Genomic DNA, 25,169 nt, shown 5'->3' with positions numbered 1-25,169 from the left:
TGTGTGTGTGTGTTAGGCGGGGAGAATTTCCCTGTTTCTTTAAAATGATCAGTAAAATTAAGTCTTTCTCACTCAACAGATATGTGTATATAGTTCTTTGCATTTGCTATTGTCAAGGTTCCTCCCCCACTCTGAACTCTAGGGTACAGATGTGGGGACCTGCATGAAAAACCTCCTAAGCTTATCTTTACCAGCTTAGGTCAAAACTTCCCCAAGGTAACAAATATTACCCCCGTTATCCTTGGAATGGCCGCTACCACCACCAAACTAATACTGGTTACTGGGGAAGAGCTGTTTGGACGCGTCCTTCCCCACAAAATACTTCCCAAAACCTTGCACCCCACTTCCTGGACAAGGTTTGGTAAAAAGCCTCACCAATTTGCCTAGGTGACTACAGACCCAGACCCTTGGATCTTAAGAACAATGAACAATCCTCCCAACACTTGCACCCCCCCCTTTCCTGGGAAATGTTGGATAAAAAGCCTCACCAATTTGCATAGGTGACCACAAACCCAAACCCTTGGATCTGAGAACAATGAAAAAGCATTCAGTGTTTTACAAGAAGACTTTTAATAAAAAATAGAAGTAAATAGAAATAAAGAAATTCCCCCTGTAAAATCAGGATGGTATATATCTTACAGGGTAATTAGATTAAAAAAACATAGAGAACCCCTCTAGGCAAAACCTTAAGTTACAAAAAAGATACACAGACAGAAATAGTTATTCTATTCAGCACAATTCTTTTCTCAGCCATTTAAAGAAATCATAATCTAACACATACCTAGCTAGATTACTTACTAAAAGTTCTAAGACTCCATTCCTGTTCTGTCCCCGGCCAAGACGACTACAGACAGACACACAAACCCTTTGTTTCTCTCCCTCCTCCCAGCTTTTGAAAGTATCTTGTCTCCTCATTGGTCATTTTGGTCAGGTGCCAGCGAGGTTACCTTTAGCTTCTTAACCCTTTACAGGTGAGAGGAGCTTTCCCCTGGCCAGGAGGGATTTCAAAGGGGTTTACCCTTCCCTTTGTATTTCTGACACGCCCCCCAAATCTCAGCTAGGGTGAAACACTGGCTGGGATTTCTTCCTGGAGCTCTAGGAAAACAGAGTTAATAAGACACATGCATCTCTAAATATACTACCAAGTACATAAAGACTAACAATATTTTCCACATCTCAAGGACGATTTTAACCAGTTGATTCTGGGAAACTTTCACGGGAGAGTGCATCAGCCACTTTGTTAGAAGCTCCTGAGATGTGTTGGATGTCGAAATCAAAATCTTGGAGAGCTAAACTCCACCGAAGAAGTTTTTTGTTAGTTTCTTTGACAGTGTGAAGCCACTTTAGTGCAGCATGGTCGGTTTGCAGGTGGAAACGCCGTCCCCAAACATATGGGCGTAGCTTTTCCAGAGCGTAGACAATGGCATAACATTCTTTTTCAGTGACTGACCAGTTGCTTTCCCTCTCAGACAGTTTTTTGCTGAGAAACACTACAGGGTGGAATTCTTGATCAGGTCCTTTCTGCATTAAAACTGCTCCCACACCACGCTCGGATGCATCTGTGGTTACTAGGAACGGTTTGTCAAAGTCTGGGGCCCTTAGTACAGGGTCAGACATGAGTGTCGCTTTAAGCTTGTTAAAGGCCTTCTGACACTTTCCGGTCCACTGAACAGCATTTGGCTGTTTCTTTTTGGTTAGGTCTGTCAGTGGGGCAGCGATTTGGCTGTAGTGCGGTACAAATCGTCTGTAATAACCGGCCAAGCCTAAGAAGGATTGAACCTGTTTCTTTGACTTTGGGACAGGCCACTTTTGGATAGCATCCACTTTGGCCTGTAGGGGGCTGATAGTTCCTTGACCCACCTGGTGTCCAAGGTAAGTCACTCTGTTTAGGCCTATTTGACACTTCTTAGCCTTAACAGTTAGTCCTGCCTCCCTTATGCGCTCAAGGACTTTTTGTAGATGTTCCAGGTGGTCTGCCCAGGAATCCGAAAATATGGCCACATCGTCAAGGTAGGCGACTGCATATTCTCCTAATCCCGCTAGGAGACCATCTACAAGTCTTTGGAAAGTGGCGGGTGCATTTCGCAGCCCGAAAGGGAGTACATTAAATTCATACAGCCCGAGATGTGTGATGAAGGCTGACCTTTCCTTGGCAGATTCATCTAGCGGTACCTGCCAGTACCCCTTGGTTAAGTCCAAGGTAGAGATGAACTGGGCCCGTCCCAGTTTCTCTAATAGTTCATCTGTGCGTGGCATGGGATAGTTGTCTGGGCGAGTTACAGCATTTAGCTTAAGGTAGTCCACGCAAAACGTATTTCCCCATCTGGTTTGGGAACTAGAACCACTGGAGATGCCCATGCACTTTCAGAGGGGCGGATTACACCCATCTGTAGCATATCCTGGATCTCCCGTTCTATAGCAGTTTTAGCTTGAGGAGACACCCGGTAAGGTTGGACCCTAATTGGGTGAGCATTACCTGTGTCAATGGAGTGGTATGCCCGTTCAGTCAGTCCTGGGGTGGCTGAGAACGTTGGCGCGTAGCTAGTGCACAGCTCCTGGATCTGCTGTCGCTGCATACGCCCAAGGGTCATGGAGAGGTTCACCTCTTCCACACCACCAGCACATTTCCCTTCGTAGTAGACACCTTCAGGCCACTCAGCGTCGTCTCCTCCCTGGGCTGTAAACTGACAAACCTTTAATTCTCTGGAATAAAAGGGCTTTAGAGAATTAATATGATACACCTTAGGCTTTCGGTTGGAGGTGGGGAATGCTATGAGATAATTAACAGCTCCCAGGCGCTCCTGGACCACGAATGGCCCTTCCCACGATGCTTCCATTTTATGGGCCTGGAGCGCCTTTAAGACCATGACCTGGTCTCCTACTTTGAAGGAACGCTCTCTGGCATGTTTATCATACCAGGCTTTTTGCTCTTTTTGAGCATCCTGTAAGTTTTCTCTAGCAAGGGCTAAAGAGGTTCGGAGGGTGTTTTGTAGGTTGGTTACAAAGTCCAGAATGTTAGTTCCTGGAGAAGGTGTAAATCCCTCCCATTGCTGCTTCACCAACTGCAATGGCCCCTTAACCTCACGGCCATATACAAGTTCAAATGGGGAAAACCCTAAACTGGGATGTGGTACAGCTCTGTAGGCAAAGAGCAACTGCTGCAATACTAGGTCCCAATCATTGGAGTGCTCATTTACGAATTTACGTATCATGGCCCCCAAAGTTCCATTAAACTTCTCCACCATGCCATTTGTTTGATGATGGTAAGGAGTGGCAACCAAGTGATTTACCCCATGAGCTTCCCAAAGGTTTTTCATAGTTCCTGCCAGGAAATTAGTCCCTGCATCTGTGAGGATGTCGGAGGGCCAACCTACCCTGGCAAAAATGTCTGCTAGTGCCTGGCACACACTTTTAGCCCTGGTGTTGCTTAGAGCTACTGCTTCCGGCCATCGGGTGGCAAAATCCATGAAAGTCAGTATGTACTGCTTTCCTCTGGGTGTCTTTTTCGGAAAAGGACCCAGAATATCCACAGCTACTCGCTGAAATGGAACTTCAATGATGGGGAGTGGCTGGAGAGGAGCTTTGACCTGGTCTTGGGGTTTTCCCACTCTTTGGCACACCTCACAAGACTGGACATAGGTAGAAACATCCTTGCCCATTCCCTCCCAGTGGAATGACCCCCCCAAACGGTCTTTGGTCCTGTTCACCCCAGCATGGCCACTAGGGTGATCATGGGCTAAGCTCAAGAGCTTGGCCCGGTATTTAGTTGGAACTACCAACTGTCTCTGAGGATGCCAGTCTTCCTGGTGTCCCCCAGAAAGAGTTTCCTTGTATAAAAGTCCTCTTTCTACAACAAACCTGGATCGATTAGAAGAGCTGAGAGGCGGTGGGTTGCTCCGTGCCGCCGTCCACGCTCTCTGGAGGCTTTCATCTGCTTCCTGTTCGGTCTGGAACTGTTCCCTTGATGCTGGAGACATCAGTTCCTCATGGGATTGTGGACCTAGGCTTGGTCCCTCTGGAAGCGATATAGGGGATGGAGCTGTTTCTGTTGACTGTGAACCGCTCTCCGCTGGTGCACTATGTTGGGATTCAGGCTCCGGCTGAGCCTCTTGTGTAGGGTTATCGGCTGCTGCCAGTTCAGGTTCGGTGGGGCCCTCTGGTGTTGAGGTTGCAAGTACTGGATTCAGTGCTGACACGGGGTCTGGTGTTGGTTGTTTGGCTGGTTCCGGTTCTGGGACTGGTTCCGTCTGGGTCTCTGGGACTGGATCCACTACTGCTGTTGCAGACATTGGCCTGGGGTCCAGGTCCATCACCTCTGACTGGGTCCTGATAGAAGTTTCCGGAACAGAGCTAGGCCTCATGGCTTGTTTAGCCTGGTTGCGGGTGACCATTCCCACCCTCTTGGCCTGCTTCACATGATTGGCCAAGTCTTCCCCCAACAGCATGGGGATGGGATAATCATCATAGACTGCAAAAGTCCACATTCCTGACCAGCCCTTGTACTGGACAGGCAACTTGGCTGTAGGCAAATTGAAAGAGTTGGACTTGAAGGGTTGAATCGTCACTTGGATCTCTGGGTTGATTAAATTGGGGTCCACTAAGGAAGCATGGATAGCTGACACTTGTGCTCCGGTGTCCCTCCACGCGGTGACCTTCTTCCCACCCACACTCACAGTTTCCCTCCGCTCCAAGGGTATCTGGGAGGTATCTGGGCCTGTGGACCTCTGGTGTGATTCCGGTGCAATGAACTGTAATCTGTTGGGGTTCTTGGGGCAGTTGGCCTTTACATGCCCCAGCTCATTACACTTAAAACATCGTCCAGCTGACGGGTCACTGGGGCGAGAAGGGTTGCTGGAGAACGGGGTGGTGGGACGATAAGGGGTCTGGAGGGTTCTTTGGGAGGTAGGTGGGGCTTTGGGCGGCCCCCGGTAATAGGGTGTGGTCTGGGGTGGTCCCTTCTGGTCTCCGCTCCAACTGCGACCAGTTTTCTTCTTCTCTGCCACCTCCACCCATCTGGCTCCAATCTCTCCTGCCTCAATTACAGTTTTGGGTTTCCCATCTAGGATGTATCTTTCTATTTCCTCAGGAACACCCTCTAAGAATTGTTCCATTTGCATTAGGAAGGGCAAATTTACTGGAGATTCAGCACTTGCTCCTGATATCCAGGCATCCCAATGTTTTACAATGTGGTAGGCATGTCGGGTAAATGACATGTCTGGTTTCCACCTTAGGGCTCTGAACCTCCGACGAGACTGCTCGGGTGTTATCCCCATTCTGACTCTCGCCTTGGATTTAAACAGTTCATACTTGTTCATGTGTTCTTTAGGCATTTCAGCTGCCACCTCAGCTAAGGGTCCACTGAGCTGCGGCCTCAGCTCTACCATGTATTGGTCAGTAGAGATGTTGTACCCAAGGCAGGCCCTTTCGAAGTTTTCTAAGAAGGCCTCAGTATCATCACCTGCCTTGTAGGTGGGGAACTTTCTGGGATGGGAAGTGGTACCTGGAGAAGGATTGCTAGGGTTTGTTGGTATATTCTGCCGGGCCTTTATCCTCTCCATCTCCTCCACATGCTTCCTCTCTTTTTCCTTCTCCTCCTCCTTCAGCCGCATGAGTTCTATCTGTCTTTCATGTTCCCTTTGTTTTTCCTCAGCCTGAAATTTGGCTAATTCCAGCTGTAGTCGAGCTGAGGATTTGGCCATTCTAACCTCTCTGTTTTTAACTAACTTTACACCCGAGGTTTAGAAATAAACAAACAAAACTTGGCTGTAAAATTTTGCTGTGCTGGAATAGAATACCTATTCTCTGATAGTGATTGTCAGCCTACAGAAAAAGACAATTCCCTTGTCTCTGCTCTGGGCCCAAATTAAAGCAAAAAACCTCCAACTACTTGGAAACCTGCTTACCCAGCCCAAAGAAGAAAAAAAATTTCTTTTCAAACCTGTGCTCCTTGTAAAACAAAAAAAAAATCAAAATCCTAAAAAAAACCCTGCCACTTTTGTCTCCAGGCAAATGGGTAGAGCACACACCCCCTATTTACTTTTAGGAAGAAAAGAAAAAAGAAAAAAAAAAAACCTCTGGGTTGGAAGACTGTGAATTTCCCTGCAGGAGTTAAGTACCCTGCCTCTAGGCAAAGAAAACCTGCAATTCACAAGATAATCCCCTTTTGTCTCTGCTTGGCCACAAAGCAGAGAGAAACCAAGCTGCTTTCAGTTTCAAAGCTGCTTTCTGGACTTCCTAAAAATTCCTTTTTAAAATCTGTATTTCTAGTTCAAAAAATCTCAACTGGATCTCAAAATGATTTCAGGTTAATCCCACCACTGTGCCACCATGTCAAGGTTCCTCCCCCACTCTGAACTCTAGGGTACAGATGTGGGGACCTGCATGAAAAACCTCCTAAGCTTATCTTTACCAGCTTAGGTCAAAACTTCCCCAAGGTAACAAATATTACCCCCGTTATCCTTGGAATGGCCGCTACCACCACCAAACTAATACTGGTTACTGGGGAAGAGCTGTTTGGACGCGTCCTTCCCCACAAAATACTTCCCAAAACCTTGCACCCCACTTCCTGGACAAGGTTTGGTAAAAAGCCTCACCAATTTGCCTAGGTGACTACAGACCCAGACCCTTGGATCTTAAGAACAATGAACAATCCTCCCAACACTTGCACCCCCCCCTTTCCTGGGAAATGTTGGATAAAAAGCCTCACCAATTTGCATAGGTGACCACAAACCCAAACCCTTGGATCTGAGAACAATGAAAAAGCATTCAGTGTTTTACAAGAAGACTTTTAATAAAAAATAGAAGTAAATAGAAATAAAGAAATTCCCCCTGTAAAATCAGGATGGTATATATCTTACAGGGTAATTAGATTAAAAAAACATAGAGAACCCCTCTAGGCAAAACCTTAAGTTACAAAAAAGATACACAGACAGAAATAGTTATTCTATTCAGCACAATTCTTTTCTCAGCCATTTAAAGAAATCATAATCTAACACATACCTAGCTAGATTACTTACTAAAAGTTCTAAGACTCCATTCCTGTTCTGTCCCCGGCCAAGACGACTACAGACAGACACACAAACCCTTTGTTTCTCTCCCTCCTCCCAGCTTTTGAAAGTATCTTGTCTCCTCATTGGTCATTTTGGTCAGGTGCCAGCGAGGTTACCTTTAGCTTCTTAACCCTTTACAGGTGAGAGGAGCTTTCCCCTGGCCAGGAGGGATTTCAAAGGGGTTTACCCTTCCCTTTGTATTTCTGACAGCTATTATTTAATTTCATCTTATTGATATCAGACCAATTCTACAATTCGTCAAGGTAATTTTGAATTCTAATCCTGTCCTCCAAAGTGCTTGCAATCCCTCCCAGTTTGGTGTCATCTGCAAATTTTATACGCATACTGTCCATGCAATTATCCATGTCATTAATGAAAATATTGAATAGTACTGGACCCAGGACAGACCCTGTAAGACCCCACTAGATACATCCCCCAGTATGACAGCAAACCATTGATAATTACTCTTTAAGTAGTCTTTCAACAGGTTTTGCACCCATTGTATATAGTAATTTTATCTAGACCACATTTGTGTAGTTTGCTTATGAGACTGTCGTGTGGGACTGTATATATCACGTCTATAGCTTCTCCCCATCCAGTAGGCCAGTAACCCTATAAAAGAAGGAAATTAGGTTGTTGTGACATGGTTTGTTCTTGACAAATGCTTATAAATAGATTATTTAGTAATTTGCTCCAGTTTTTTTCCAGGTATTGAAGTTAGGCTGACTGGGCTGTAATTCTCCTGGTCCTCTTTGTTCCCTGTTTTAAAAGACAAGTACTATGCGTGCTCTCCCCCAGTTCTCTAGGACTTCACCCATCCTCCATGAGTTCTCAAAAATAATATCATTCACTAATAGTTCTGAGGTTGCTTGAGCTAGTTTCTTAAGTTCCCTAGGTGAATTTCATCAAGCCCTGCTGACTTGAATAGATCTAACTTATCTAAATATTCTTTAACCTATTCTTTCCTATTTTGGGCTTGCATTTCTTCCCCATTGTTGTTAATATTGTGTTAAGTATCTTGTCACATTAACCTTTTTAGTGAAGACTGAAACAAAATAGACATCAAACACCTCAGCCTTCTTGATGTCCCTTTATTAGTTCTCCTTCCCCTCTAAGAAAAAGACCTACCCTTTCCTTCATCTTTGAGGTGATGGATCAGTCCCTGGCATAAATTAGAGCAGTATGGCAGGGGTGCTGGAACAATGTATATAGTGGGGGTGCTGAGAGCCATTGAACCAAACTGTAAACCTTGTGTATAATGGAAACCACTTCAAGTCAGGGGGTGCTGCTGCACACCCAGCACCCCTACTTCCAGCACCTGTGCAGTCTGGAAGTTGTTTTAATTTGCACCAGTGATCAGCTGGGCATAAAAGAGCCCCTAACATGCTGCCTTTTTCCTTGAGTACATCCCTCCGCTGCCCTGTCAGGAGGCTGACATGGGAGACACTGGGCTTTCTGAAATCCAAGGATTTCCCTGCTCAGGAGGATCAGTCTGCTTTGGGACAGCTGTGTGCCAGCCAGGTGTTCCAAAGCTACCATGGAGTATGGGAGAAATGGGCTTTTGATATTCCACTCCCCATTTCTGTGCTTCAAAGCTTCTTAAAAAACTAACTGTCGTATGTTTTATTTTTCATAAATCTGTCGTGTCTTATTTAACATTTTAGCTTCCTTCTTATTCAGCACAAGACTCCTCACAAGCTCCACTCTGCTGAGACTTTGTGTTTTGATTATCACATTTTCCATTCATTTGGTAGGGAGGTACATAAGGTTGGGTTTAGCAGTGCTTAGATTAGCTGTTGCGTAGAGTGGAGTGTTAATGTTGCTTGTGTATATTAAAGTAATGACAATGCTGAGGATAGGGGAAAAGAATCCCACAGGAACAGAACATGAACATTAATTATAGGGAAAAAATATATTATTAACATCAGACCTCACGCTACAGGAGGTCCCAGTGTGACTATTATAGGAACTTAATTACTACCTCCCTTTACCTTTTCAAGTCAACTCTTCTTCATAATGAGAATAATTTCACCACTGATATCACCGGTGTAGTCAGACATTGCAGAAGAATTATCTTTCCTAGTATTCCAGTCAGAGAGTGCGTGTGTGTGTAAGTACTTCCAATAGGTGCACCTGGTCTCCTTTGTGGTTCCTTGTGTCTTACTTCATTGTTTACAAAACACAGTGTTATCCTTGGATAGAAGTTGCTTTGTGATAGTAAATGTGAAGTATTGTTAAGGCCACACAGTATGACAGTGCCAGGAATATAGTCTAAAAGAGTTCCTGGCTGCCAGCCCTCAGCCCAGTCAGTGAGCCCCTCATATTGGGGCATCTGTAGTGATATTAGATTTGCACATTCCAAGCTAAATAACTCTAAAAATAGCAAATCAGCCATTCAAAAAATTAATTAAAGGCACCAATCCTCTTTGGGGACAACGAACTATAATAAATTTGGAGATTCTAGGCCCAAACATTTTTAAAGATATTATGTTCCTTTCACCCCCAACTCCCTGCAAAAAATAAAAAGAAGAAATTTTTAAATAATGAAATACAGCACTCCAATTTTATCAGCAGCTGTATCTCACAATGCTTTTTCCAGTTCCCTGCAAACTTTAAAAATATCTTTACTGGCTGATAAGTGTACATGTAAAATTTCTGGTGGATTTTTTGATAAATTCCGAAGTGAGGTCAAAACTGAAGTAAGAAAGCTAGTTATTATTGAAACATACATAGTACCCTCTATGGCAGTAGTTCTCTTGCGGCCCAGTCAGCACACAGCTGTGGCCCATGTGACATCCTCAAGGCCATACAGGTAGTATATATATGGTGTGGAGCGTCCACATAACATACAGAGAGCTTCATATGCGGCCCATAGTGGTAAATAGGTTGAGAACCAGTGCTCTATGGAGATATAGGAATGTAATGAATTGGCTGTGGATACATTATTTCTGTTGCTTTCTTGATCACCTTATAAATCACAAGTGACGGAGTGTGAGGGAAAGTAGTGAGTTATGAAAAGTCATCAATTCAAAGAGGAAATATATATAGGAATCTCATTAATTATTTTATTTGTGCAACAGCGTTGATCACAGAACTAAAAATTAGTGGTAGCTTAGGTTCAAATGATCGTGACTTGATCACATTTGTAATGTGTAAACAAAATAAAGTCCAAACCAGTTATAAAGTTGGTGCTTTCATAGAATCATAGAATCATAGAATATCAGGGTTGGAAGGGACCTCAGGAGGTCATCTAGTCCAACCCCCTGCTCAAGCAGGACCAATCCCCAACTAAATCATCCCAACCAGGGCTTTGTCAAGCCTGACCTTAAAAACTTCTAAGGAAGGAGATTCCACCACCTCCCTGGGTAATGCATTCCAGTGTTTCACCACCCTCCTAGTGAAAAAGTTTTTCCTAATATCTAACCAAAACCTCCCCCACTGCAACTTGAGACCATTACTCCTCATTCTGTCATCTGCTACCCCTGAGAACAGTCTAGATCCATCCTCTTTGGAACCCCCTTTCAGGTAGTTGAAAGCAGCTATCAAATCCCCCCTCATTCTTCTTTTCCGCAAACTAAACAATCCCAGTTCCCTCAGCCTCTCCTCATAAGTCATGTGTTCGTCCCCTAATCATTTTTGTTGCCCTACGCTGGACATTTTCCAGTTTTTCCACATCCTTCTTGTAGTGTGGGGCCCAAAACTGGACACAGTACTCCAGATGAGGCCTCACCAATGTCGAATAGAGGGGAACGATCACGTCCCTCGATCTGCTGGCAATGCCCCTACGTATACATCCCAAAATGCCATTGGCCTTCTTGGCAACAAGGGCACACTGTTGACTCATATCCAGCTTCTCGTCCACTGTAACCCCTAGATCCTTTTCTGCAGAACTGCTGCTTAGCCATTCGGTCCCTAGTCTGTAGCAGTGCATGGGATTCTTCCATCCTAAGTGCAGGACTCTGCACTTGTCCTTGTTGAACCTCATCAGATTTCTTTTGGCCCAATCCTCTAATTTGTCTAGGTCCCTCTGTATCCTATCCCTACCCTCCAGCGTATCTATCTCTCCTCCCAGTTTAGTGTTATCTGCAAACTTGCTGAGGGTGCAATCCACACCATCCTCCAGATCATTTATGAAGGTATTGAACAAAAACGGCCCGAGGACCGACCCCTGGGGCACTCCACTTGATACCGGCTGCCAACTAGACATGGAGCCATTGATCACTACCCATTGAGCCCGACAATCTAGCCAACTTTCTATCCACCTTATAGTCCATTCATCCAGCCCATACTTCTTTAACTTGCTGGCAAGAATACTGTGGGAGACCATGTCAAAAGCTTTGCTAAAGTCAAGGAACAACACGTCCACTGCTTTCCCCTCATCCACAGAGCCAGTTATCTCATCATAAAAGGCAATTAGATTAGTCAGGCATGACTTGCCCTTGGTGAATCCATGCTGACTGTTCCTGAACATTTTCCTCTCATGTAAGTGCTTCAGGATTGATTCTTTGAGGACCTGCTCCATGATTTTTCCGGGGACTGAGGTGAGGCTGACTGGCCTGTAGTTCCCAGGATCCTCCTCCTTCCCTTTTTTAAAGATTGGCACTACATTAGCCTTTTTCCAGTCGTCCGGGACTTCTCCCGATCGCCATGAGTTTTGAAAGATAATGGCCAATGGCTCTGCAGTCACATCTGCCAACTCCTTTAGCACTTCAGATGCAGCACATCCAGCCCCATGGACTTGTGCTCGTCCAGCTTTTCTAAATAGTCCCGAACCACTTCTTTCTCCACAGAGGGCTGGTCACCTCTTCCCCATGCTGTGCTGCCCAGTGCAGTAGTCTGGGAGCTGACCTTGTTCGTGAAGACAGAGGCAAAAAAAGCACTGAGTACATTAGCTTTTTCCACATCCTCTGTCACTAGGTTGCCTCCCTCATTCAATAAGGGGCCCACACTTTCCTTGACTTTCTTCTTGTTGCTAACATACCTGAAGAAACCCTTCTTTAATAGCCTGAGTTTCACAAAGCTGAAAATAATTATGAGCCAAATGAGCTGGGAGGGAGAATTTAATCAGAAAAATATGAATGATAATTGAGACTTTACTGGATGCCTAAAAAGCCACAATCAAGGAAGAAGGTTAAAAAATTGACTGCCTTAGAGGGGAAGTGAAGACGGCTCTAAAAGGGGTGACTTGATCACAGTCTAGAAGTATCTACATGGAAAACAAATATTTGATAATTTTCTCTTCAGTTTAGCAGGAAAAGCTATAGCACAATCCAAAGCTCGACAAATTCAGACTGATAATAATATGTACCTTTTTAACAGTGCAGGTTATTAACCATTGGAGCAACTTACTAAGCATTGTGATGGATTCTCTATCACTGACAATTTTTAAATCAAGATTGGATTTTTTTAAAGATATGTTGTAGTTCAAAAGGAATTATTTTGGGGAATTTTTATGGCCTGTGGTATACAGGAGGTCAGACAGATGTTCACAGTAGTTCCTTCTGGCCTTGGACTCTATGAATTTATTAATTTTGCTCTCTCTGTCTCTTTTTGTGGTAATCTTCATTGTGAGTTTTGTTTCTGAAATCAGAAACAATTTATCTCACTGTAGCTTTTAATTTTCACTTATAATTTTTTAAAAATACAACCCTAAATTGGAGAAGTGTTTAGTGTCTTTGATTTCATGTTAAAAAAATCTTTATTTTATATTAAGGTAAAGCTTAAAACATTCACAAAGTGACAAAAAAAAAAATATCCACATGCCTCTGCATATTGTGGAGAGAAACAACCATCACAGAGCTCCCAGGGGCCTTTCCTTTTCAAAATCTTTTGGAGGGCACACCAGTGCCCTTCTGTGTCTCAAGATAGTCCTGGAATAGAAGCCAATGTTGATAGTGCTCCCCCATACTTCCCATAAAGATTAGCCATATGCCGTATGCCGCCACTGTAAGATTGTCTTTTAGTTGATGTACTCACTGGCCTCTCTGTGGTGTCTTTTTCCAGAAGAATAAAATCCTGTGTCTCACTGCAGGATCCTTATTTGAGGTGAGGGGTCGGAATCACTCTTTCTTTATTCTGAAGGCAGCAGCCTACTAACAGAATCTTCAGGTCCAAATGTCTTCTTCCAGAAACATATTGATTATGTCCTCAATTATAGTTAATAGCAGGTCCTGTACCTAGAAGGGTTCAAACATCTAGCTATATATAATCCCAATCTCCTGTGCCCTTACATCCTCAGTCCACATCCCCCTACACTTTTCTGGGTAGGGAGAACTAAATCTCCTGAAGCTCAAAGGATATTCATAAATTAATTGGTGAAATCACACCACCAACTCCTTTCATCTGCAGAAAATAGATATCTTTCAGGCATCCAGTCGGATTCTGAACCAATATATGACTTAATTAAATAAAAGAGAAGAGAGTTAACAGTAATTGGCCTGGTAACAGGGAAAGCTAACTTACAGTGTAATGTCTGCAAAGCGTTTGGTTAAAATGGTAACACAAAGTGTTTGGTAAAAATATATATATATTATCAAAAACGTTCCCTGTCATAACCATGTTAGTTTAGCTCTTTCCTCATGGGAATACAACCAGTAAAAGGTTTTATCCGAGCACTTTGTTGCATCAGTATTTATTCATTGGGAGTGGAGTACATTAAAATAAATTAATGTACTTTATTCACTAAGGATGAACTTCAGCCATGGACCTCTCTACCATGTAAGCCATACATTGGTGTTACGCAGGGTGGTGAGGACAGTCAGAGGGGCTGCACATTTGTCCCTACATCCCAATAGCACCCCATGCACTGGCACTAAATAGGCTGGCATGAGAAAGGTGATTGGGAGTGGGGTGGGGCTGCAAGATCCACTCTTATGTGGATCCAAGGGTCCTATAACCCCACACAGAACTGCAGAAGGGTTGCTTTGCCGTTCTGTGGCCTGACCCACAGATTGAGGGTGCGTGGGAACCATCTCCCCAAGTTCCTGTGGTGTTCCCTGCAAAAAGCTGATGTATTTTGGCTTTTCACAGAGTGTATGAATGAATTTTGCTCACGGGCAGATTTTCACACCATGGGACTGAGGCCTGGTAACATTACAAAGCTAGGTCAACCTACCTACATTGCTTGGGGTGTGAAAAATCCATACCGCTGAGTGGTATAGTTAAGCCAACCTAACCCTCAGTGTCAATGGTTGAATTCTTCCATTGACCTGGCTATCACTTCTTGAGGAGATGGATTACGTACATTGATGGGAGAGCCTCTACCGTTGGCGTAGGTAGTGTCCACACTGAAGCGCTACAGTGGCGCAGCTGTAACTGTGCTGCTGTAGTGTTTCAAGTGTAGAGAAGCTGTTATTTTTTTGCATCAGGAAAAATGTACAGTATCTTGTTCTTATGCAGTTAGGACAACACCTCAAGAGAGGAGAGAATCATACATTTGCCCAGTGTGCTCTCTCAGAGTAATATCAGTGGGATGTATTGCAATTCTATCAGACATCAGTGAACTACTTTCACCAGTTTATTCTGTGCTGCAATTTACAGAGGAAGAAATAGATAAGCTTACTGTACTGCACTGAGTCGCATTGACTCATGTGATCTTCCACACTATTGGTGGATGATGTGATTGCTCTGGAGCAGGTCAATGCACATTCTCACTTCCAGTTATTTTGGGCCAGTGCAAACTTACTGTACCATGAAAAATTGCATCACATAACATGGCATCCAGAAGATGATGTATGCCGCCACTGTGATATTTTTATTATGCCTCAGAGAAAACCCATTTTAAAGCACAGCTGCAAAAAGAATTGCCAGTCTTACAGTGAAAAGACACAAAGCAACCAATATATGTAATCTAATATATGGGGACCAACATTTTCCTTTACATAAGTTGGCAGATCTGCAAAAACCCATAAGACAGGGTATCAGCTACAGCTTTCTGAACATGTTACACTTCCAGTGGGAGACAGATAAATGTGAATTGAATTAGAACCTAATGTCAGGTTTTGTAATAATGCCTGTCTGGCAGGTTGTGAATTGCTGATGGAGAAATAAGAGAAAATCCTGGCACAAATATGTAATCTTGTGATATCGAGGGACCAACACACAGCATTAAAAAATGTTATTAACTCACCAGGGAGTTCCTTTGAATTGACTCTAGAGCAAACATTGCACCCAATGTGATACACGTAGTTGTAACTGTGTTCCTACAGGGATTTAAATCATTAGGCCAAATTCTGATGCACAGCATGGAACATGGCCAGAGAGTTGTGCAGACTGGCCAAACTCCACACCCAAAGCTTAGGTGGATCCTGAGTAACACACCTGCTTACGGAAGGCTACATAGCTGCTATGTGTCCACTTACCCAAACTCTCTTTGAGAGGTAGAGTGTATAGGCCTGATTCTAATCAGATCCGTTTTACACTGGTATAACTCGGTTGATCTCAAACTAGTTACTGTTGATTTACATTGGTGGGAATGAGAGCAGAGTCAGGCCTTGTGTATCTAGTCCAGCTGGGGTGCTGCAGGGCGTGTTGGGAGAGAGAGTAATTCCATGGCATCACAGTTGGAAGCAGTGGCGTGGGCTCCCCTGATAGAGTGTCAGGTTGGGAGTGAAGATTGAATGGTCTGTAACCCCAGAGTAGGTCAAAGTTCAGACTGGGCCAAAGAACATCTGGCTTGATAGATTCAGAATATGGAAAAGCAGCTATCCCCTAGGACATGACAGGACCATCAGGTAAAAAGATTTACTCCACAGTGATCACGGCTGAGAGAAAGAGACCAACCTTCTGTGACTTGACACAAAGCAACAGTTTAAAAAAAAAATCTCATTTGGGGACAGCAGATCTTGACCCTCCTTTTTCTTCATAGGCTTCAGGTGGAAGTCGTTGCCATCTCAAGAATAGCATGGAGAGAGAAAATCTAAGAAGGGTTGCATACAGGAGTGGCCCTAGCCATTTTGCTAACCATGGTGGGAAATATCCCATTTCTCTCTCTCTCTCCCCACATCCCCCAAACAGCAGAACAAAAGAAAAAAAAAAAACAACAGCCAAGCATCAGCACAGCTCTCTGGCCTCCCCTGGAAGTTGGTGCTCACGGTGACCACCCTACTCACCCACTCCTAGAAGTGTCCCTGGTTGATCAGGCAGTGAGACTGTGTTTTCATGAAATCTCTGACTTCCCTCCTGCTCAGTGCCCCTATCAACATTCTGTGACATTGAGTCAAAGTTAGAGTGCCATCTGCTGAATTATCAGTGCCATTTCCAGCAGTGCTTGGGTTTTTCTTCAAGGTCTCTCAGCCAAGCCATCACCCAGCCTGCCCCTGTATATCTTGTGAGACTGGAAAGCATCCCAACAATTTCATAGCAAGCTAGCTATGAAATTAGGATCTGTATTAGTAATTTAAAGATTTGTTCTTCTTTGGATAATGAGCATGGTAGAATCTTTCAGTATTACAGAAAGAGTACAGTAGAATATTCTACTTTGGACATTCTGCCAGATCTCTGATCCAGAATCTCTAGTTGGGAATCCATATTTGTTTCTAATGAAATAGTAATTCATTCAGATAAAAGCTAAAGATCTGAACTTTGAAAATTATAATCAATGTGTTAATTGAGCACACATACAATTACCTGCTGTAGAAAGGCATGTGATGCAGTTTTACTCTTAAAACAATGGGGAAAATCCAGAAGGGAGGCTTTGACAAATGTTAGGACTTCGATAATAAAAATATTGTTGCTTTAAAAAGTAAAATGGCAATACTAAACATGGATAATGACAGGTTTCAGAGTAACAGCCATGTTAGTCTGTATTCGCAAAAAGAAAAGGAGTACTTGTGGCACCTTAGAGACTAACCAAAGCTCATGCTCAAATAAATTGGTTAGTCTCTAAGGTGCCACAAGTACTCCTTTTCTCATTATGGATAATGGTATCCATAATCCATAACTGGCAATAATTTTCAAAACACAGGTTGCTTGCTCTCTGTAATGTTGTGTTTCACAAATTTATGGTCATTCCATTAGTTATCTATCAAATAGAACGGACATCACAAAGTATTCTGCATTATTATGAGAATATGAAGGTTGTGCTCTTGGCATTTCTAATAGTTTTGTGTCACTGAAAAGATCTGGAAAGAATTATACATTCAATCAGTCCACATAATGTTATGCAATATTTTCTTACTCCCTCCTTAAATATCATTCATGTCAATTTGGCATGTACAAGCTAAAACAATGATGGGATGGGAAGTTAGGGAGAGAGTTTTTGTTTATCTGGCTGTAAATTAAATGACATGTGTTGTCACACATGTTCTGCCCCCTTCCTAGATGGTGAAAAGGCAGGCCTGAACCTAGACTTCTGTAAATTCTGTTGTATTAGAGATGCTGCCCAGTGATGCTGTCAGTAGAATCTCCATTTTTCACCTACCCCTACCAATACTGCTACCTTCTTTAGACTATGTATAGCAGTTTCATGCCATATCTTCACTCCTACGTCTTCTCCATAGCCAGACAAAATACTAGCGTTACATATCTAGGCCGACATTTTCAAACTTGGGTGCCTAAAGTTAGGCATTTAATCCCACATTTAGTCACCTGGATAAGTGGACTGCCTTTCAAAGGTGCTGAGCACCACATCTGCAACTGGTTTCAGTGACTCATCACCATTAGGAATTCTCTTGGCATTTCTTAATAGCCTCAATGTAATTCAGAATACTTTGTGAGACGCATTTTATCTAACAGATAACTAATATAACCATCGTATATCTATGAAAAAATTAACATTACAGAAGGGGGATTGCATCAAATCGGTGGAAACCTCTGAAAATTCAATCACTTATGTAGGTGATTGAATATAGATTTCAGTGCTTAATTTTGAAAACCCAAGTTTAAAAATTTTGTCCCAAGCCCAACCAAAAAAATTTGTTTGGATAGACACCAATGAGGAACCCAAAGAAAATACAACCTACTAAAAATACAGTAACTGTAACAGAAGCCAGACTCCCTCCCCAAGTCAGGAGGGGAGGGAAGGAGTTTGCATTAAAGATTGACAGAAGTGGAAGGTTGGACATATGACCAGGGAAGAGTATAAAAATATTGCTCGGGCATGTAGGAATGAAATCAGGAGGGCCAAATCGCACCTGGAGCTGCAGCTAGCAAGAGATGTCAAGAGTAACAAGAAGGGTTTCTTCAGGTATGTTGGCAACAAGAAGAAAGCCAAGGAAAGTGTGGGCCCCTTAATGAATGAAGGAGGTAACCTAGTGACAGAGGATGTGGAAAAAGCTAATGTACTCAATACTTTTTTTGCCTCTGTCTTCACTAACAAGGTCAGCTCCCGGACTGCTGCGCTGGGCATCACAACATGGGGAATAGATGGCCAGCCCTCTGTGGAGAAAGAGGTGGTTAGGGACTATTTAGAAAAGCTGGACGTGCACAAGTCCATGGGGCCGGACGGGTTACATCCGAGAGTGCTAAAGGAATTGGCGGCTGTGATTGCAGAGCCATTGGCCATTATCTTTGAAAACTCGTGGCGAACGGGGGAAGTCCCAGATGACTGGAAAAAGGCTAATGTAGTGCCAATCTTTAAAAAAGGGAAGAAGGAGGATCCTGGGAACTACAGGCCAGTCAGCCTCACCTCAGTCCCTGGAAAAATCATGGAGCAGGTCCTCAAAGAATCAATCCTGAAGCACTTGCATGAGAGGAAAATGATCAGGAACAGTCAGCATGGATTCACCAAGGGAAGGTCATGCCTGACTAATCTAATCGCCTTCTATGATGAGATTACTGGTTCTTTGGATGAAGGGAAAGCAGTGGATGTATTGTTTCTTGACTTTAGCAAAGTTTTTGACACGGTCTCCCACAGTATTCTTGTCAGCAAGTTAAAGAAGTATGGGCTGGATGCCCTATATGGGCACTATAAGGTGGGTAGAAAGTTGGCTAGATTGTCGGGCTCAACGGGTAGTGATCAATGGCTCCATGTCTAGTTGGCAGCCGGTGTCAAGTGGAGTGCCCCAGGGGTCGGTCCTGGGGCCGGTTTTGTTCAATATCTTCATAAATGATCTGGAGGATGGTGTGGATTGCACTCTCAGCAAATCTGCGGATGATACTAAACTGGGAGGAGTGGTAGATATGCTGGAGGGCAGGGATAGGATACAGAGGGACCTAGACAAATTGGAAGATTGGGCCAAAAGAAATCTGATGAGGTTCAATAAGGATAAGTGCAGGGTCCTGCACTGAGGACGGAAGAACCCAATGCACCGCTACAGACTAGGGACCGAATGGCTAGGCAGCAGTTCTGCGGAAAAGGACCTAGGGGTGACAGTGGATGAGAAGCTGGATATGAGTCAGCAGTGTTCCCTTTTTGCCAAGAAGGCCATTGGCATTTTGGGATGTATAAGTAGGGGCATTGCCAGCAGATCGAGGGACATGATCGTTCCCCTCTGTTCGACATTGGTGAGGCCTCATCTGGAGTACTGTGTCCAGTTTTGGGCCCCACACTACAAGAAGGATGTGGATAAATTGGAAAACGTCCAGCGTAGGGCAACAAAAATGATTCGGGGTCTGGAACACATGACTTCTGAGGAGAGGCTGAGGGAACTGGGATTGTTTAGTCTGCAGAAGAGAAGAATGAGGGGGGATTTGATAGCTGCTTTCAACTACCTGAGAGGTGGTTCCAGAGAGGATGGTTCTAGACTATTCTCAGTGGTAGAAGAGGACAGGACAAGGAGTAATGGTCTCAAGTTGCAGTGGGGGAGGTTTAGGTTGGATATTAGGAAAAACTTTTTCACTAGGAGGGTGGTGAAACACTGGAATGCGTTACCTAGGGAGGTAGTAGAATCTCCTTCCTTAGAAGTTTTTAAGGTCAGGCTTGACAAAGCCCTGGCTTGGATGATTTAATTGGGGATTGGTCCTGCTTTGAGCAGGGGGTTGGACTAGATGACCTCCTGAGGTCCCTTCCAACCCTGATATTCTATGATTCTATGACAGGTTTCAGAGTAGCAGCCGTGTTAGTCTGTATTCGCAAAAAGAACAGGCGTACTTGTGGTACCTTAGAGACTAACAAATTTATTAGAGCATAAACTTTCATGAGTTACAGCTCACTTCATCGATGCATGAATCCGATGAAGTGAGCTGTAACTCACGAAAGCTTATGCTCAAATAAATTGGTTAGTCTCTAAGGTGCCACAAGTACTCCTTTTCTTTTATGATTCCTGATGTCAGATTTGTGTTCATTTATTCTTTTTTGTAGAGACTGTCCGGTTTGGCCAATGTACCTGGCAGAGGGGCATTGCTGGCACATGATGGCATATATCACATTGGTAGATGTGCAGGTGAATGAGCCCCTGATGGCGTGGCTAATGTAATTAGGTCCTATGATGGTGTCACTTGAATAAATATGTGGACAGAGTTGGCATCGGGCTTTGTTGCAAGGATAGGTTCCTGGGTTAGTGTTTTTGTTGTGTGGTTGCTGGTGAGTATTTGCTTCCGGTTGGGGGGCTGTCTGTAAGCGAGGACTGGTCTGTCTCCCAAGATCTGTGAGAGTGAGGGATCATTTTTCAGATAGGTTGTAAATCTTTGATGATGCGCTGGAGAGGTTTTAGTTGGGGGCTGAAGGTGACAGCTAGTGGCGTTCTGTTATTTTCTTTGTTGGGCCTGTCCTGTAGTAGGTAACTTCTGGGTACTCTTCTGGCTCTGTCAGTCTGTTTTTTCACTTCAGCAGGTGGGTATTGTAGATTTAAAAATGCTTGATAGAGATCTTGTAGGTGTTTGTCTGCCTCTCACAGTTTGTATGGTAACTTCCAACTTATCTGTATGTGTGTGTATATATGTGTATATATATATATATATATATGTAACCCTTCTGCCCGTCAGAGTTGGCAGCAACAAGGGCCGGGTTCAATATCTAGGGGTTCCATTCCAATAACACAATGCAAACCGGCTCGAGCCCCCACCCAGTGACCTGGGAAAAATATATACCACCCCCGCTGTGGTATACTTGTGGACGAATCACAGAGACTTTTGGGGCATTGGACTTTTGGGACTTTGGGTGATTTGGGGTTGCTGGACTCAAGAACCAAAGGGAAAAGGGCATGCCCCAAAAGTCTCTGTCCCTGGTCAGGGCAGCCCCAGAGTTCGAAAGTTTATCGGCGGAGCTTTACCTCCCAACCTGGGTGGAAATGGGACGGGGGTAAGAGGCACCTTACGTGATCTGAAGCTGACCGCCCCATAGCTCCATAGCGGCGCTCCGCCAGCCGCCCCACGAACTCCTTCGCTCAGCTGCGCTCCGCTCCGCCAGCCGCCCCACGAACTCCTTCGCTCAGCTGCGCTCCGCTCCGCCAGCCGCCCCACAAACTCCTTCGCGAACATCTTCAGCCATTCGGGGCCAATAGAACCTACTACGAATAAGTTCCAGGGTCCTCTCCATCCCTAAATGCCCAAAGTCATCATGCAGGGCCCTCATGGCCAGGGCTCTGTACTTTTTTGGCAGTACTAGTTGTGCTCGTTGTTTTTGTAAAGGGTCAGTGGTCATTCGGTGTAGCACTCCCTGAATCAGTTTTAGTTTGGTCCATTCTCTCAATAGTAGTTTACTCTCCGGGTTAGGTGGGACAACCGCAGCTGGGCTTCGCCCCTCCCTTTTGGCAAGTAGTGTATCACGAATGTCAATATCTTGCCGCTGGGCTTCTTGCCAGTCAGCCGCATTGAGCATGGGCAAAGGAGATTGGTCTAATGCAATATAGTTCACCGAAGCAGAAGGCATGCATTCAGGGGGCAGGCCCAAAGCTTCTGCAACACATCCCTGAAAGTTTTCACGGGCCTCTGGCTCTCGGCGACTCACACTGCAAATAGCTCTCACTCCATCTGTGGGTATCACAGCAACTTCTGGAGCCTGCGGACGCCTGGACAATGCATCTGCATCTACATTGCTTCTCCCTGATCGGTACTGAATGCTGAACTCATAGCTAGCCAAGGCGGCCACCCATCTCTGCCCTGTAGCATCCAGCTTAGCACTTGTTAACACATAAGTCAGTGGATTGTTGTCTGTCCACACCTGGAACTGAGCACCATACAAGTAGTCTCGAAATTTCTCAGTGATGGCCCATTTCAAGGCCAAAAACTCCAGCTTGTGGGTGGGATAGCGAGTTTCACTATCAGACAATCCTCGGCTGGCAAAGGCTACCGGTTTACATTTGCCTTCCACTTCCTGGTACAGGACTGCTCCCAGACCCTCCAAACTGGCATCAGTATGCAGGATAAATGGTTTGCTTGGGTCAGCAAAAACTAGGACTGGAGCATGAGTTAGGCAAGTAATGATTTCTCGAAAAGCCCTTTCACATCTCTCATCCCACCGTGGCCCAAATGGTGCAAAGGGGCCATTGTGTCTCTGCACAGGAGGCTTTGGGGACCTCCCCTTATTCTTGGACTTAGATTTGTTCTTGCTGGACTGATGTCCCCTGGTAAGATCATTCAGAGGCTTTACAATCGTAGCATAGTTTTTCACAAATCTGCGGTAGTAGCCACTAAATCCAAGGAAGGTCTTGAGTTCTCTGTAGTTACTTGGACGTGGCCATGTAGTGAGTGCTTCTATTTTATCAGGATCGGTACTCACACCTTCTTGGGACACAATGTGACCCACATACTTCACTGAGGTTCTGCAGAACTGGCATTTGTCAATTGAAAGCTTCAGACCATAATCCTCCAACCTATCAAGCACTTTAAGAAGTCTTTCTTCATGCTCCTCTAAGGTTCTTCCAAACACAATCAGGTCATCCAAATAAACTAACACTTGCAGTAAATTCATGTCTCCCACAACTTTCTCCATGAGACGTTGAAAGGTGGCAGGTGCTCCAGAAATCCCTTGGGGCATGCGTTCGAACTGATAAAACCCTAATGGGCAGATGAAGGCTGTCTTCTCCTTATCTTCTTCTCCCAGAGGGATCTGGTAGTATCCACTTCGAAGATCCAACACAGAGAACCACTGGCTTCCCAGCAAACAGTCTAAGGCGTCTTGCACTCGAGGCATAGTGTACTGGTCGACCACAGTACGGCTGTTTAGGGTGCGGTAGTCAATACACATCCGGATTTTCCCATTCTTTTTGCGGACTACCACAATGGGTGAGGCGTATGGGCTGCGGGACTCTGTAATGATGCCATTCGCAGCCAGCTCCTGAAGATGATGTCGCACATCTTCCATCTCAGAGAGAGCAATCTTCCTAGATCTCTCCCTGAAAGGTCGAGAGTCATGTAGTCTGATATTGTGCTCTACTCCTTTTGCACATCCCACATCCCACTCATGCAGTGAGAACACCTTGGATCTTTCACAAAGTTTCTTCCTCAGGCGATCTTTCCAGTCCTCGGACACTGGTGAATCTCCAAAGTCAAACTTTGCTGGGTCTATTGCCGAAACTGGAGTTTCATACTGGGGTTTTACAATCGACTCAGGCTCAAAGAGGTCTGCTATCTTTTGTCCTTGCTTCACAAAAATATCACGACTCGTTTCATTAGCAATCAGTATAGTCACCCTTTCCTGGGCTTCAGCAGGTAGGGTTATGACTCCACTGGGGACCAGCACTCCTTCAGGGAGCTCTCCTCCCATCGGCTGCTCTATCATTGCTAACGTCCCTTTACTGCCTTTCAGACAGGTACTCATGACAAGCACTTCTTGCTCCGTCCTTGCAGGCACTACTAAGGGGGTTGTGCCCGCGTACTTCAGTGCCCCAAGCGGTAGCTCAGATGTGTCCCTTTTAGCGCTCTCAATTTTCCTATAGGCTTCAGCACAAAGCGTATGGATCATCAGGGTATTCAGGTACTGGTCCCCAGCCCGCCTTCTGCAGTAATCCGCGAGTACCTTGAAGAGACTGGAGTTGGTCCCTATCAGCACAGACACATCGGAAGTCCCTTTAGGGTCAGGGCATATTAAGGCAGCTGTGTCTACCTCTTCTCTTACCCCAGCAACCTCCTCTGGGAATTCCAGGTGCACTATGACATACCCTTGATAGGGGTATTCATCCATGCTGAGGCCACATAGGCCAAGGCCAGTCAGTGGCTGTATAGGCAGGTGCCTAAGCATCTGTTGGTAGAATGACTGAAATATAATAGTCACTTGAGATCCAGTGTCAAGCACTGCTTTACACTCCACCCCTTCGATCCTCACCATGACCTCTGCTCGAGGCCCTATCAGTCCTGCAGGGATCCCAGCTGGACAGTCTTTTCTGGGGGAATCTTCAAATCCTGCAGACCTGGGGGGTCCCCGTCCCCAGACCCTCTGGCAGCTACCGGATCTCTCCCAACTGATCCTCAGCTTTCCATACACTAAGGAGGGGTTTTCTTCATTACGGCACTTGGCAGCACTGTGTCCATCCTGACCACATCGGTAGCAGAAGAATTGACCTTTCCCCCTTCGCCTGGGGGGGATGGCGGCTCTAAGTGCGGGCTTCTCAATCGCCACAGTTTGAGGCTTCTTATTCCTAGAAGTCTTAACTCGGTCAACGGTACTTTGCAGCTCAGCTATCCGTTCCGTCAGGACCTGCATTTGTTGGGCAAGTTCCTCTCTGGTGCTCACCATCAGTACACTGGCCATTTGCAGTGGTGTTGTGCTGGCTGGCTCCGATGTTTGGGCTTCCCAAAACTCACTGGCAGCCTGCCTTTCTTCCTCCTCTCTGACCTCTTTTATCAGCTGGGAGTAACTTGGGGGATGTTCCCGTCGTTCTCTTAGCCGGAGATGAAGTAGAATCGGGTTCTGATACTGAGTTCCTCTTACAATTTGAGCCAGTCTGGTCTGATCCATCTGCTCAGCAGTCACTGCTCCCCTCATGACAGCTCTCTGAAGCAGTCTCTCCAGTCTCTGTATGTAGGCTGAAGCCTTCTCGCCCTTTTGTTGTCGGGAATTAAGGAACTTACAGTAGCTGTCTTCAGGGCCCTCTACGCTCCCAAAGTTGTGTTCAAGGGCCTCTAGGCAGTCCTTCACACTGACCCCAGGGTCAATGAGCTTCAGGGTGCGAATCACATCTAATGCTGGGCCGCCAAGGCTCTCTATAAGGCATCTTCACTTTTCTGCATCTGGTACGGCCCACTCTTGCAGCATTTCAGTGGTATGCTCTAACCAGGGTTCAAACTCCTCCTCCCCAGCAA

The 25,169-nt window shown here is 45.0% G+C and overlaps 2 protein-coding genes across 2 annotated transcripts in view; one reads left to right on the top strand and one right to left on the bottom strand.

The window, feature by feature from the left end:
• Positions 1-25,169, top strand: part of NPAS2 (neuronal PAS domain protein 2) — a 213,407-nt gene that overhangs the window by 33,897 nt on the left and 154,341 nt on the right. The gene's annotated exons all lie outside the window — the stretch shown is intronic.
• On the bottom strand, positions 2,104-4,546 carry LOC311510259 (uncharacterized protein). The gene is made up of 2 exons (XM_084609788.1): positions 3,859-4,546; positions 2,104-2,703 (listed from the first exon to the last, which is right to left on the bottom strand). The coding sequence occupies exons 1-2, from the start codon at positions 4,482-4,484 to the stop codon at positions 2,286-2,288; spliced, it is 1,044 nt and encodes a 347-aa protein (XP_084465914.1). The 5' UTR covers positions 4,485-4,546; the 3' UTR covers positions 2,104-2,285.

Source organism: Lepidochelys olivacea, assembly GCF_965140295.1.
Source record: "Lepidochelys olivacea isolate rLepOli2 genome assembly, chromosome: 1".
Classification (NCBI taxonomy): Eukaryota; Metazoa; Chordata; order Testudines; family Cheloniidae; genus Lepidochelys; species Lepidochelys olivacea.
Note: the sequence above shows the minus strand (reverse complement) of the source record. Positions and strands in the feature narration are given on the sequence as shown.

What these genes read in the sequence shown, in the direction of transcription:
- LOC311510259 (XM_084609788.1), bottom strand. Translation starts at nt 4,484, where the DNA reads ATGTGGACTTTTGCAGTCTATGATGATTATCCCATCCCCATGCTGTTG. An exon ending in AGCTCTTCTAATCGATCCAG is followed by an intron (nt 2,704 to 3,858) that starts GTTTGTTGTAGA and finishes CTTTTATTCCAG; the next exon opens with AGAATTAAAGGTTTGTCAGT.